At 42.7% G+C, this 16,359-nt stretch overlaps 1 protein-coding gene across 2 annotated transcripts in view; it reads right to left on the bottom strand.

Annotated features, from left to right (window-relative positions):
* Positions 1-16,359, bottom strand: part of ROS1 (ROS proto-oncogene 1, receptor tyrosine kinase) — a 493,170-nt gene that overhangs the window by 171,438 nt on the left and 305,373 nt on the right. Inside the window, exons 25-30 of one of the 2 annotated variants that reach the window (XM_073575944.1) lie at positions 15,316-15,527; positions 4,539-4,683; positions 4,167-4,396; positions 3,496-3,669; positions 3,231-3,402; positions 1,139-1,256 (exon numbers count right to left, since the gene is read on the bottom strand). In XM_073575944.1, coding sequence (XP_073432045.1) covers positions 1,139-1,256; positions 3,231-3,402; positions 3,496-3,669; positions 4,167-4,396; positions 4,539-4,683; positions 15,316-15,527 — 1,051 coding nt within the window. The remainder of the gene's footprint in view (positions 1-1,138; positions 1,257-3,230; positions 3,403-3,495; positions 3,670-4,166; positions 4,397-4,538; positions 4,684-15,315; positions 15,528-16,359) is intronic. The other variant, XM_073575945.1, reaches the window with a different exon arrangement.

The raw sequence follows: 16,359 nt of genomic DNA, 5'->3' as shown, positions 1-16,359 counted from the left end.
TCTTCACCTCTGTCAACTCAGCTCGGAGTTCTCCGATTATTTCTTCCCAGTCGGTGCTGGTTGTTTTTTTTTCCACTGGGGTTCGCTCTCAGCAGTGTTGCTGGAGAGTCTCCAGGATGACCTTCTGACTGACAGCTAGGAGTCTCCAACGTCAACCGACTCATTTTGGTAGTTTTGGTAACAGACTTTCTTTAATTTCTGTTCACTCTCTGACTCCAAACTGGCTTCCTCATTCATCTTTTCAATTAAGATTTCATATAGAATGCTAGAATCTTCTAGGTACTGCTTCTGCAATTTGATGTCTTTACGGATTAATGCTGTTCCTATATATCTAAAAATCTTCTTCTGAACAAACCTGGCACCAAAGTTTTCCTCTGCCTCTATGTCATGGGATGCAAGCATCAGTCTGTCCTTAAGTTCAATTGATCTGAACAAGAAACTTTGAGGAGACTCCTTGTAGACCTATAAGATGTTAAAGTGACGGTGGAACAGTTTTGAAGTGTTTTCTTCTTTAGAATGCCCCCTTAAAATCATATTCCGTTCTGGTAATGTCAAGTGACTTTTCATTTCTAGCATATTTGGAGGCTCAGTCCTGGACTGATAGCTTTCACTACCCCCTTGACAATCTCTTCAGGCTGGTAGCCTTTCTGCAAAACGTTTCTTCACACACAGTGTCTTAACCTAAGCCAAACTGTAATTTCCTCATGCAGTAAGGTAGGGGAGGGGGATGAGTCAGGTGCTGTAGCTCTTTCACATCTATCTTGAGGTTATAAAGATGCTTCTGACTTCTTTGATTACAGCAAGTGTGTGTCTGGAAGAACTCGTCTACACAGCTTGTCTGATTTCAATCTGTCAGAAGATTCTCTAACACACATCCTTACTCTTGGATGTTCTGGACACAATAATACCTTTCCCAGTATCCCCTGGGGCTGAGCTAACCATTCCCTGTCTGTAATAACCATTTTAACCCATATAGTTGCTGGACAACTCCTAAATCAACCTTGCAGCCTCTATCTGTCACATGAGTTTAGAATTATCCCAATATCACACATTTTCCCAGTTACGGGTACCAACATTTTATGTCCATTTGTAGAACATTGCTGCCCTATAAAAATCCAAGCTACAATGCTCCACTTACCTGTACTCTAGTATATTATATGTGAGGTTACTACCATTGTCTATGGCAGTTTTCCACTGAATGGTATTGTCATCTCCAGGCACCATTTGTGGAATTCCTGGTTTAGAAGGGACTCCAGCTAAAATAGAACAGATACAATATTATGGATAAATGTCAAATTTTATCCAAAGCAGAGAAAAGCATACTAAGAGCATTACAAATAGCATAGTGAAATGATGCAATTCTTACATTGGAATAGGATGGAAATCCGTATTAAACATATTTGTAAATAAATATTAATTACCGTATATTCTTGTGTATAAGCCGAGATTTTCAGCACATTTTTTTGTGCTGAAAATGCCCACTCGGCTTATACACAAGTCATTGTACAGAAACCAGTGGGGGAGGGAGAGCGGCGGCAGGAGCAGGTGGCTGGGACATCATACTCACCCTCCTGTGCAATTGCAGAACGTCCCCTGCATCCTCCGTTGTCCCAGGGCTGGCAGCTTCTTCCTGCATTGAGCGGTCACATGGTACCGCTCATTAAGGTCATGAATATAGACATGACTCCACTCCCACGTGACCGCTCAATGCAGGAAGCAGCTGCCAGCCCTAGGACAATGGAGGATGCAGGGGACATTCAGCGATTGCACAGGAGGGTGAGTATGATGGAGGAGGACGGGGGAGCACGGAGCAGGATGGAGGAGCACAGCGTCACACGGAGCAGGATGGAGGGAGCACAGAGCAGGATGGGAGGAGCACAGAGCAGGATTGGGGGAGCACAGAGCAGGATGGGGGTAGCACAGAGGAGCACGGAGCAGGACGGGGGAGCACTGAGGAGGACGAGGGTGCACTGAGGAAATGGAGGAGGATGGGGGAGCATGGGGGAGGACAGGGAGCTGAGCCATACATAGAAAGATGGGACGGGGGAGCCGAGCCATGCATATTGGGAGGGGGGAGAGCCACACAGAGCAGGACAGGGATGAGGGGACAATGTATACCTGGCTTATACTCGAGTCAATAAGCTTACTCAGTTTTCCGTGACAAAATTAGGGGGCTTCGGCTTATACTCGAGCATATAATATATATAAAAATATATATGGTATGTTTTTATGAAGAAATTATTTTTCAGTTACAAGGACATACTGGACTATGTTTTTGTTGTAAATTCTGCCTTGTTTTCATATTTTCCTACTACATAAACAAACCTTGAAATTTTTGTTCTAATGAATGTCAAGTCAACATCATGTATTTGTACATGTAGGCATGCATTAAAAGGACCAATTTTGCTTGTCTTGAAATCCAAGCACAATTTTTCATTATATCAATTAATCTTTTGTAATACAGTGAGTCATTTATTCCAAGTGTTTTCATGATAAAATATAATAATGAAATACAATAATTGGAAACATTATGTAAATGTGATGCTAGTTACTACTCATGGATAAGTCATGAGGCTGGATAGTCAAGAGATTTGAGGTCAAAAGTCAAGAAAGTGCGTCATCGACAAAGGGGTGAGACAAAGATGAAGTCAAGAAACAGTACGAGGTCAATATGCCAAGAAGGTAGCAGATTACAACAAAAGGGCTAGGCAAAACAGATGGTCAAGACAAATCCTAGGTTCAGCAGCAAAGATCAGAATACCAGACAAACAATGAGCACAGACCAAGCACACACCTTATAAGGAAAGCTATAATTGGCAGCAATCAAAGGCAGAGAGCTGGTTAAATAGCAGGTAATTACTCAGGATAAGAGACACATGGATGAAGCCCTGTCACAGCCTGGTTCTGATTGGTTGATTAAACTATCATTCCAGACACTGACAGCTCAGCATGCCCCAGCATCCGATTTTATGGCTGAGCTGTCCTTCACCATACTGACAGCCCATTACACCCAATTTCTAAGTTTGATGGCATAACTGTCGTTCACTGCATCCAGACACTCCGATAGGAGAAATCATGACAGTAAAGTTTCCCATAAGAAAGGTTTTAGATTACAATTGCAATGCACAGGTTCACCAGTTTTAACATTGTAATGGCCTTTGCAACTGCAACTTCAGAAACAGTGCCTAAGACAGAAACATTAATACACATATAATAAATGAAGTCCAAACCTAATGTCTTGAAGTTTGTGGGATCTGAAATGCTCTGAGCTCCAGTCATAAAAAGAACCACAGCTTGTACTTGATAGATTGTATTTGGAACAACTCCCAAAAGTTGGCACATGTAGACTGATCCATTTGTGCAGTATTGGTGAGTTGGTTTAAACGAATTGCGCCCTCTTAACTGATGAAAATTGTAGAAATATAAAAATGCATGGTCTAATTAGAAACTGAACATGATTCAAGAAACATAAACCATCCTTACATAAACATGTACCTCTTTCAGATGAAACCAGTGTTCTTTTATGGATTCCTCTGGAGCTCTCCATTCTAGTAGTAAACTTACATTACCTGGAACGATATTGTGTGGAGCAGCTGGTGCATTAAATGTTCTGCCATTCACAATACTACTCTGTGAATACCAGGCCTCATCTGGGTGAAATGCAAGAACCTAAAGAATTGGACAACATAGATAACTGGTCTTTATGATATATAGTAGATAGCTAGCTAGCTAGACAGACAGACAGAGAGATAGATAGATAGATAGATAGATAGATAGATAGATAGATATAACGAGAGAAAATGGAACAGCACAATCCAAAATCTTCAGGTGCACAGGCCTCCCAAGCAATTATCCCAAAAGCCAAAATTTACATATGAAAAAACTGAAGGCAGCACTCCTTTTCAAAGAGTAAAAAATGTGGTTTTATTTCAGACCCACATGGCGACGTTTCGGCTCATGCAGAGCCTTTATAAAGCTACGTTTCGGCTCATGCAGAACCTTTATCAGGCTTGATAAAGGCTCTGCATGAGCCGAAACGTCGCCAACCATGTGGGTCTGAAATAAAACCACATTTTTTACTCTTTGAAAATGAGTGCTGCCTTCAGTTTTTTCATATGTAGATAGATAGGTAGATAGGTGCACTAATAAAAAAAATAATAATTTACCTTAAACTCATAATCAGTTCCTGCTTCAAGATTATTTAAAGTCCACGATAGGATTTCATTTGGAAATTCATTTTTTCTTAATGGAGAAGCTGGGCTTCTCAAATTGTTGGCATTAATTTGATATCGAATAATATCATAGGGTCCATTTGGCTTGGATGGCTCTGCCCAAGTTATATTGACCAAGGAATCTGATAAAATGGTTAAGTCCATAATAGCAGCTGCTCCAGGCACTAAAATATACCCAAAATCATAGACTCAGACCAAATTGTTAAAGTAACTACTAATATACAAAGAGTATGTCCCCAGTAGAAGAGCTGCTCATTAGAATAGATTGCATATTGTAAATAGGTAATTAAATGGGACATGACTTACCACCATAAGCTGTCTTTCCAGTAACTGTCACTCCTAATGGTTGTTGATCGAGCAGAAATATGTAATAGTTTCTCGCGCTGACTTCAAATGTGTAGCAGAAGAAAGGCTGCAAATCAGAGATGGTGGCTATCTGTTCTTGAAATTCCTATAGGGATATATCATACTAATATATGGCACATGCAATTAGAACTTTAAGAACCAAAGATTCTGTATCCTTACTTTTCTTCTTATATACAAATACACATAGGAAAGTAATTTTCTTTTGCATTATGTAGCAAACATGTAACAGTTATATCTACAGTCATGGCCAAAACTTTTGAGACTGACACAAATTTTGGTTTTCAGAAAGTTTGCTGCTTCAGTTTTTATAGCAGCAATTTGCATTAACTCTATATTGTAATGAAAAATCATCAGATAAATAAAAAAAAAATGATGGCATATGGGATAATTATATCATATGGCTGATGCATTACATATGGGATAAGTAACCCCTATTTTTACATTATTATATACTGTATCTGCAACTTGGTGCTAGATATGCTGCCTGCTGAGTCTAGAAAAAAGTGCTAAATGCTGTCCTTGTGGGGCTTCAGCTCCCCATGGACAGCACTTAGCACTTTAGGCTACTTTCACACATCCGGTGTGTGGGGTCCGGCGGCGTGCGGCGAAAAGCCGGGCCGCCGGATCCGGCCTGCAGCCGTGACACCGGATGTGTGTGCGGCGAGACGATATGGCTCGGACATTATTAAAGGAGCCGCAGGACGAGGTGGACAGAGGCAGCCAATGAGACAGCTGCTGAAAGGGAGGTGAGGGAAGGAGAGGATAGGAGAGGGGAGGGGAGGAGAGGGGAGGGGGGTGGAGAGAGAGAGACATGGGGGGTTAACACTTAGTGTCCAGGCAAGAGAATCGCTCTCTCTTGCTGGGCACTTGTGGGGTTAACCCCACAGAGAGATCTCTCTCTCTCACCCAGACACTGTGAGTGTTAACCCCACAAGTGCCCGGCGAGAGAGATCTCTCACAAGTGTCCGGGTGACAGAGAGAGATCTCTCTCTCTCTCGCCGTGCACTTGTGGGGTTAACATTCACAGAGTCCGGGCATGCGCTGTGGAAAAAGCCGATCCGGCGCTGACAAAAAACGTTGCAGGGAACGTTTTTTGCAGATACCGGACGGCTAATTTATGCCGTGTCCGGCAACAACCGGACACGACGCATAACCATCCGGCACGATGCGGCGCCCATGAAAGCTTATGGGACAAAACCGGAACCGGTGCTGGATCCGGTTATTAAAAATTTCGCCGCATCGTGCCGGATGACAAAAACCGGATGTGTGAAAGAGGCCTTATCGTTCTACTGACCATCTGGGCATTTCATGGCTGTACCGTTCGGCAAATTCTTATGGGTAACAAACACCTATTTTCTTTAAATTGAGTGACTCTATATTTGAGTACAGCCTCATGAGTCTTGTGCACAAAAGGGATTTTTTTTGTTGTGCATATTGTGCTAATTGATAATTTTGAATATTTATGCTTCCTATTATGGCTGCACTTACCTGCACATCTATACCTAACACCCAGTTACTATCTTTTATAGAATTGGTATTATCTTTCATTATTGTATTGTACCTCTTTATGGATATTGGATTTTGTACTATCTTATGTTTATACCGTTTTTATGCCTGTTTCAATTTATCTAATTGTGTTATAAAGTGCAGGATTTATATATATATATATATATATATATATATCCTTGTCCTGGGGAGGACCTTATTAGGTCTGTCTCTTACGCTTTTTCTGCCTTTGTGCTTTTTAATTGCTTTTATTGGGTGTTTTCCTATGCCTTGTTTGTACCTACTTGTATAATAAAGATTGTTTGTTGATCCCTTGTATTATGCATGTCTTTTCTTTTGCTCTATTGAGTACTTTACTATTTGCATATGGTTGATCACTGACGCATATTTAGCTTCTATCTTGATGTGGTGCCCGCTATCTTGTCTCTTTTGATTCATATACCTCTAGAGTGCTTACCTTTTTTGGTGTCCTGTATATTTAGTGCTTGCATTATATGTTGTTGATATCAGGAATAAGAAGAACTCGTTGTTTATCTACCCTCCTTCTGTTTCACATGGTGAATCTGATGTATTGATTTATTTTTATATTATCTCTAAACCCAGTGGAAGGGATAGATAGGGATATATATACAAGGACAGCCCTCGAGCGGGGATGCCATTTGTCATATCATTTAGAGTGTCAACCTCCGCTGCAATGTATAACCAAAGTATAGGGCTACCTAGGGCATCTTCAGGGTGGATAGCCATCGCCTGTATATATTTGTTGTTTTTTGTGTCTATCTTGGATTAGTTTCCATTTCAGTTATAACTAATAAAATTGATAATTTTTAAGGTATTTTTTGATGGTTTTGATATTTGATGACCTTATAATATATACACTTTTTTCTCCCAGTTGCTGATTTCCAGCATGCCAGGGCGAATTGCAGAAGTCTTGAACAATAAAGGTCAACACTGTAAATAATGAGTCTTTGCATACACTTGATGTATTTGTCCAAAAAACTTATGAAATACTTATAATTGTAAAATACAGTAAACACAGAAACATGTAACCAAAAGGTCTAAAATCACTGAAGCAGCAAACTATGTGAAAACAAAAATCTGTTGTTGGGTCACCCTCCCAGGGCCGCGGGGTACTCGGTACTGGGCCGGCGTCAGCGGGATGTGTCACAGCAGCAGTGACCCGGTCCGTGGCCATGGGCGCCCAATTAATAGGGGAAGTTTGAATGGTGGAATGTAGTTAATGGAATAGTTTGTGACGCCACCTGTGGTATTCGGCAAGTGAGATGTTGAGCCAATGCTGCGTGCAGATCCTCTGTGGCTGGTGGTGCATTGCAGCAAAGATGGTGAAGCTCCCCACAGGTGGAGCTGTAGCCCCAGGGCAGTGCAGATGTAGGGGTAGAGGAGAGGCACAAGTGGTGTAGAAGCTGGCACCCCGATGTAGCGGTGCTGGGTGTGTTGGCGCAAGAATCAATGGAGGACACCAGGCTTGTAGTTCCAAAGCTTTACTCACAGTCTGTAGTACACATACAGGTGCCTGCCTCCATGCTGTGTCCTCCGGGTCAGGGACTCAATCAACCTCCAGGCCAGATGGAATGCTCCCTTCCAACGCTCCACCAACATGTGCCTTTCTGAACGTCTCCTCTTATAGCGCCTTTAAGTGTGAAGTACTCCCAGTACCGAGTTACACTGGAGTGCCTCCTGACAGATGTTCCCAAGAACTCTACTTGTACGGCAGACAGCTGTAGCCTGCTTCGGGGACTCCTTACTCCTGAGTCCCGGCTCACTATCAAGGTTGCTGTTGTGCCCCAAGTCTTAGATGGGAGTAGTGCATTTACAGCCCACTACTCCACCGGTGTCTGCTGTAGGGCCATTAGTATCCATACAACCTCGGGGACCGGGCCCCGGCCTTGCGCTCAGAACTTCTAGGCAGGGTTCTTCCTCTAAACCACGTCCTCTGTTCCCTTTTACTCCTATGTTCCGTACTAGTCTTTCCTTCTTATGGAAGATCAGGTTTCAGTTCAATGTCTTTCTCCTTCTTTCCTTTCCCGTGCCAGCAGACCCAGGTCACTGAGATCTGCTGCAGCACCTCCTTCCTCCATCTCTCTCTCAGGGATCTTCTTTCCTCACTCCTCACCGAGTGACTCTCTCTGACTGACTGAACGACTGACCCCAAATCCTAAACCTTCCCACTCTATTATGTATTCTAACTCCACCCACAACCCAGCACATTTCGTGTTCCAAGCAGGGAGCCACCAAAGGTGCTCTGCTACACTCCAAGCAGGGAGCCACAATGTGGCTTTGCTGAACTACTGTGTTGTGTGGGATGCAGGTGTTGAAGCGTGGTCAGGAGCCTCCAACTTACCTGGATGGTGGGGCACCACACCTCAGGAGGAGGTGCAGTACCTCTGTGGCGACTGAGCCTCAGGGGCGCCACATAAATATCACAACTTTGCGCCATAACTCTACTCACAGGAGCAATTTTTAAATTTCATTTGAAAAATTGCCTTGTTTTTTGTGATCTCCCTCAAAGTAATGTAATATTTATTCATACATCAACTCAACATCTTTAATCACTTCTTGATGAGGCTATTTTCCATTTTTTCATTTACATTTTTCCTCCCCTTCTTCAAAGGGTCATAATTTTTCCATTTTTCCTTCCACATAGCAGTATGAGGGCTTGCTTTTTTGCAGGATGAATTGTACTATTGAATGTAACCATTCATATTATCAAGTGATGCACTGGGAACAGGCCCCAGGACAGAGCCTTGAGGGACTCCAACAGAGAGAGGGCAGGATGAGGAGGTAGAGTGGGAGTGAGAAACGCTAAATGTGAGGTTGGAAAGGTAAGAGGAGATCCAGGACAGTGCAAGGTCTTTGATGCCAAGGGAAGAAAGAATCTGTAGCAGTAGGCAGTGGTCGACTGTGTTGAAGGCAGAGGACAGGTCGAGAAGGAGGAAGATGGAGAACAGTCTGTTAGTGTGACGTATACTGTGACGACAGGTAGGTTACGTCTGAGAGTGGACCCTCTGGATCATGGCACTGGAGCTCCCGGGGGTGAGCACGCCAGGTGGTGCCAACCCCTATACAGGGGCCGTTAGGGGCAGGCCCTCGGAAGACAGATGCCGCGACTGCTAGAACCAAGAGGGGCGGCTCAAAGGACTGAGTGAGGGGTGCAGGACTAAGAACGGAATGCAGAAGGGAGTAGGAAGTACAGAGTGGAGTGCAGGACGGAAACACGGAGTATAGGACCAGGCACAGAGAGGGGAGTACGGGACGGAGACACGGAGTACATGACTGGGCACTGGGGTACAGGACGGAGACACGGAGTACCGGACTGGGCACTGGGGTGCAGGACGGAGACACGGAGTACAGGACTGGGCACTGGAGTACAGGATGGAGACACGGAGTACAGGACTGAGCACTGGAGTACAGGACGGAGACACGGAGTACAGGACTGGGCACTGGGGTACAAGATGGAGACACGGAGTACAGGACTGGGCACTGGGGTGCAGGATGGAGACACGGAGTACAGGACTGGACACTGGAGTACAGGACTGAGGAGAGAGAGTGAGAAGGGGGAAACCCCTAAACACTTGGCCAGGATACCGTAAGGAAAGGCACATGATAATCAGGCATCTCCACCATGTTGGAGACGCCTGATATACCCCTTGCTGCCGGCTGATTGGGCGCTCAGGCTTCTGGGCAGGCGCTGCAGGGTTAAGAGACCTGCAGAGCGCGCGCCCGTGGCCTAAGGCGCCCGCACGAAGCAGGCACGCGCCGGATAGAGGGAAACGAGGAGGACGCGGGCACAGTGCACCGTAGCGAGCGCCGGTGAGTACATGCGGCGGCGGGCCCCGCCGCTGCTGGGACGGCGGCTGCCACCGCCGACGTGACAGTTAGCTTTGGCTGTGAGTCATTAGGAATTTTGGTCAGGGCAGTTTCAGTGGAGTGGTGGGGCGGAAGCCAGATTGGAGGTTCTTAAGGAGAGCGTTAGATGAGAGGTGGGAGGAAAGTTGAGCATGAACATGCTACTCAAGGAGTTTGGAAGCAAATGGGAGCAGTGATATAGGGTGATAGCTGGGCATAGCAGTTGGGTCAAGGTTTGATTTTTTGAGGATGGGTGTGATGGTGGCTTGTTTGAAGGCAGAGGGGAAGGTACCAGAAGTTAGGGATAGGTTGAAGAGATGGGTTAGGGCTGGAATGAGCATGTTAGTGAGGTTGGGGAGCAGGTGGGAAGGAATCGGGTGAAGTGCACAGGTGGTGAAGTGTGATTTGGAAAGGAGATAAGTAAGCTCTCCTTCAGTGATGTGTACATAGTAAATAGTATAAACTGGGCATGTTCTCATCTGTAAAGAAAGGGGGAGGGGAGCTATTACACTTATTGTGAATACTGGATCATGTGCCATTTACTAAACAGTCATAGCCAAAAGTGTTAGCAGCCTTGAAATTGTTCCAAGAATGAAGTGTTTCTCCCTGAAAATTTTCAATTACGCATGTTTTGCTATACACATATTTATTTACATTGTGTGTATTGGAACAACACAAAAAAACGGCAAATTAGACTTCATTTCACACAAAAATCGTCAGGACAAAATTGTTGGCTCCCTCAGCTTAATATTTGGTTATGCACCCTTTGGAATATATACTGTAACTGTAATCAAGCGCTTCCTATAACCATCAACAAGCTTCTTACATCTTTCATCTGGAATTTCTGACCACTCTTCTTTTGAAAACTGCTCCAGATCTCTAATATCTGAAGAATGCCTTCTCCCAAAAGCAATTTTAAGATCTCTACACAGGTGTTCAATGAGATCTAGATCCGGACTCATTGCTGGTCACTTCAGAACTCTCTATCAATTTGTTTCCATCTATCTTTAAGTATGTTTGTGGTTATTGTCCTGATGGAAGACCCATGACTAGAGTTGAGCGATACCGTCCGATACTTCAAAGTATCGGATCGGAATGGATCGGCCGATCTTAAAAAAAAGTATCGGTATCGCCGATTCCGATACCGGAAGTCCCATTCAAGTCTATGGGACTTCCGGTATCGGAATAAGAAAAATCCTGTTTTTCCCTTGTACAGCCTCTCTGGGGTCTGTACGGGCCTTTCGGGGGGCTGTGCCGGCCTGCCAGGGGGTCTGTGCAGGCTCCGGTGGTCTGTGCCGGCCTGCCGGTGGTCTGTGCAGGCTCCGGGGGGCTGTGCCGGCCTGCCAGGGGGCTGTGCCGGCCTGCCGGTGGTCTGTGCAGGCTCCGGGGGGCTGTGCCGGCCTGCCGGGGGGCTGTGCCGGCCTGCCGGTGGTCTGTGCAGGCTTCGGGGGTCTGTGCAGGCATCGTCCGATGGGACTACAAGTCCCATCGGGCGATGCCTGCTACCATGACAGTGATTGACACATTAGCCAATGATGGGACAGTAGTAGTCCCATCATCCGGCTAATGTGTTGAATGTAAAAAAAAAAAAAAAAATTACATGCTACATACATGCTACATACATACAACATGCATACTACATACATGCTACATTCATACTACATACTACATAGATGCTACATTCATACTACATATATACTACATGCAACATACATACTACATATATACTACATGCATGCAACATGCATACTACATATATACTACATGCAACATACATACTACATATATACTACATGCATGCAACATGCTTACTACATATATACTACATGCTACATACATACTACATATATACTACATGCATGCAACATGCATACTACATATATACTACATGCTACATACATACTACATATATACTACATACATACTGCATGCTACATACATACTACATGCTACATACATACCACATACATACTACATACATACTACATGCTACATATATACTACATATATACTACATGATACATACATACTACATATATGCTACATACATACTACATACTACATGCTACATACATACTACATATATACTACATACATACTACATACATACTACATGCATGCTACATACATACTACATGCTACATACATACCACATACATACTACATACATACTACATGCTACATACATACTACATATATACTACATGCATGCTACATACATACTGCATGCTACATGCATGCTACATACATACTACATACATACTACATGCTACATACATACCACATATATACTACATACATACTACATACAATACATTCATACAATACATACATAGACATACAGTACATATAACATAGAGTAACATACTTACCAATACTTGTCACATTGTTCCCCGAAGCCATTGTCTTTTACGGAATAAATATTAACATAGCAAACCACAAAAATACTCACCCACGATCCGAAGCAGTCCACGAGTGTGTCCCACGACGATCTTGGGTAGAGAACTGCAGCATCAGCTGTTGCTGCCGTTCTCTACGGGCTGCAGGAATCCAATGACGGAAGGTAGGTATCCTTCCGCACTGTATTCCTCCGCCACTTAAAAAAAAAAAGTCCCTAGTCTCACTTTATGCCATTGCTGCGTGGGAAATTCCCACACAGCAATGGCATAAAGTGAGACTAGGGACTTTTTTTTTTTTAAGTGGCGGAGGAATACAGTGCGGAAGGATACCTACCTTCCGTCATTGGATTCCTGCAGCCCGTAGAGAACGGCAGCAACAGCTGATGCTGCAGTTCTCTACCCAAGATCGTCGTGGGACACACTCGTGGACTGCTTCGGATCGTGGGTGAGTATTTTTGTGGTTTGTTATGTTAATATTTATTCCGTAAAAGACAATGGCTTCGGGGAACAATGTGACAAGTATTGGTAAGTATGTTACTCTATGTTATATGTACTGTATGTCTATGTATGTATTGTATGAATGTATTGTATGTAGTATGTATGTAGTATGTATGTAGCATGTAGTATGTATGTAGCATGCATGTAGTATATATGTAGTATGTATGTAGCATGTAGTATGTATGTAGCATGCATGTAGTATATATGTAGTATGTATGTAGCATGTAGTATGTATGTAGCATGCATGTAGTATGTATGTAGTATGTATGTAGTATGTATGTGGTATGTATGTAGCATGTAGTATGTATGTAGCATGCATGTAGTATGTATGTAGTATGCATGTAGTATATATGTAGTATGTATGTAGCATGTAGTATGTATGTAGCATGCATGTAGTATATATGTAGTATGTATGTATGTAGTATGCATGTAGTATATATGTAGTATGTAGTATGCATGTAGTATATATGTAGTATGTATGTAGCATGTAGTATGTATGTAGCATGCATGTAGTATATATGTAGTATGTATGTATGTAGTATGTATGTAGTATATATGTAGCATGTAGTATGTATGTAGCATGCATGTAGTATATATGTGTTATGTATGTAGTATGTATGTATATATGTGGTATGTATGTAGTATGTATGTAGTATGTATGTGGTATGTATGTAGTATGTATGTAGCATGTAGTATGCATGTAGCATGCATGTAGTATGTATGTAGTATTTTTTTTTTTTTAACATTTAACACATTAGCCGGATGATGGGACTACTACTGTCCCATCATTGGCTAATGTGTCAATCACTGTCATGGTAGCAGGCATCGCCAGATGGGACTTGTAGTCCCATCGGACGATGCTTGCACAGACCCCCGGACATCAGCACAGCCCCCCGGCAGGCCGGCACAGCCCCCCGGCAGGCCGGTACAGACCCCCACAGGGTGCACAGACCACCGGCAGGCCGGCACAGCCCCCCGGCAGGCCGGTACAGACCCCCACAGGGTGCACAGACCACCGGCAGGCCGGCACAGCCCCCCGGCAGGCCGGTACAGACCCCGGGCAGTCCACACAGCCCCCCGGCAGGCCGGCAGAGACCCCCGGAAGGCCCGAAATGACGGCGCATCATGATGCACACACACCGCGCATCATGATGACGTCAGGCTGTCAATCAACTTTGAACTTCCGATTCCGATGCCGACTTCCGATATTGAAAAAATATCGGAAGTCGGTATCGGAATTCCGATACAGCAAGTATCGGCCGATACCCGATACTTGCGGTATCGGAATGCTCAACACTACCCATGACTGCAAACACAGCTTTCTGACACTGAGCACCCAAAATCCATTGATAATCTTCAGATTTCATGATGCCTTGCACATAGTCAAGGTACTCAGTGTTAACGGCAGCAAACAACCCCAAAACATCTTTGAACCTTGTCAATATATGACTGTAGGTGTGTTCTTTAGTTTGTAGACCTCATTTCATCAGAATGATGTGATTTACCAAAAGGCTATATTTTGGTCTCATCTGTCCACAAGATGCTACAGTGACATGGGTTGTAAACTTCTTGATTCTGTTGTGCTCCATGGACAAAGGAACATCAAGATCGCTTCAGATAGACTTGTAACCTTGAGATTGTTGATATTTTTCAAAAATTTTGGTTCTCAATTCCTCAGACAGTTCTATTCTACTTTTTCTGTTTTGCCTGACTAGTGTTACACACAGTCACACAATGCAAAGAATGAGTCAACCTCTCCACTTTTTATCTGGTTTCAGGTATGATTTTCATATTGGCCACATATGTTACTTGACATAGGGGATTTTGAATGAGCATTACATGCTAGAAACAAAGTTGTTTACCCACAATTTTGGAAAAGTGCCAACTATTTTGTCTGGCCCATTTTGGGGGTTTAGTGTGTCATGATGTCCAATTTGCCTTTTTTCCCCTTTGTTTTTGTGTTGTACCAATACACACAAAGGAAATAAACATGTGTACAACAAAGCACGTGTAATTGCAATAATTTCCTTGGAGAAATACCTCACTCTCTGGAACAATTTCAAGGATGCCAACATTCTCAGCCATGACTGTATATGTTGGTGATATGTTGTGATCCTCTGATGATGATGATTAGACTGTTGAAATGTTATCTGAACAGAAAATGTAGTATGTGTCTAATATTAGGCCTGGTCAGGATGAAAATAGCTAAATTTCTGATATTTTTATAAAGATAGTGATGTGGGAAATTGAATAAAATTTCAAAAATGTATTCAAAATACATTTAATATAAAAACTTAATTTAATCAATGTGATATTTTCTGATAACACATACACATTTAAATAACCACTAATATAAGAGAGTCTAATCTTTTTCACATGCAATTGCTTCCTCATGTCCCTGACTACTGTAGATAATTATTAGAAAATACAATAAAAAAACATCTTACTAATGTGGTGTTACTGACATATGTTGTAATAACCATGGGGTCGGCATTCAGAGAACTCCAATGTACAACACTGTATGTTGGAGTAGAGTTTATTATAAATGGACAGATCACTTCCGTAGTAATTGGAGGCAAATGCAATGTAATACTTGTATTTGTTGTGCTTAGTACGATGGGATTATCAATTACTGAAGCCAATATCAGACATTTTTTGTCTATAAAGAAAAAAAACAAGGTAGTTAACAGGGACACTGGTTACAAATGTAGCATTAATCATTATAAAGTGTAAAATCAGATATTTATGCAAGCATCATATCATCCCTAATGACTGCAAACTATTAAAGAACTTGTAGGAGGTTAAAGGAAACCTGTCACATAACAAAATAACTTATGACTGACAACGAGAGACTGACAGTAGAAATAAAGTTAATTTCCTCCAGGCAGCGGGGCTCTCAGTGCGGGCGCCGGGCAGCTTCACAATACTATTAACCTGCAGATTAAGCCCATGTCTGCAGGTTAAGAGCTTTTTTAAGTGACTGGTTCCCTTTAAAATCAAGGTTTGCTCTCTTCTGGAAACTGTGCCACTTGTACACATGGTGGGAGCTTGGAGCAATACGAAATATTAACTAAGCATAAGATAAGGATAAGAAATTTGCTTTTTTTGGAAGAAAGCAACAATTTTACTAATCTGATACAAACACATTCATGTTTGTAAATTGTTAGTATAGAAAAAATAACTTTATGAGAATAACACTAGTATTATTATGATGTAATACCAGCATTTACAACTCTAAAAAAAAGGTGGCACGCTGTGCAAAATAGAGAGAAAACAAGAATGCAATGATTTGGAAATCTCTTATAGCCATGTTTTATTCACAGCAAAACACAGAACATATATCAGAAGTTGAAAGTTAGATATTTTTCCATTTCATTTGAAAAAAATTAACTAATTTAAAAATTGATGGCAGCAGCATTTCTCAAAAACAGTGGGAAAGCGGCTGGAAAAGTAAGTGGTACTACCAAAAAACAGCTAGAGGGTTCATTTTT

Source organism: Dendrobates tinctorius, unplaced genomic scaffold (genome assembly GCF_039654945.1).
Source record: "Dendrobates tinctorius isolate UK_male_01 unplaced genomic scaffold, ASM3965494v1 ptg000046l, whole genome shotgun sequence".
In the NCBI taxonomy this organism is placed as follows: domain Eukaryota; kingdom Metazoa; phylum Chordata; class Amphibia; order Anura; family Dendrobatidae; genus Dendrobates; species Dendrobates tinctorius.
Note: the sequence above shows the minus strand (reverse complement) of the source record. Positions and strands in the feature narration are given on the sequence as shown.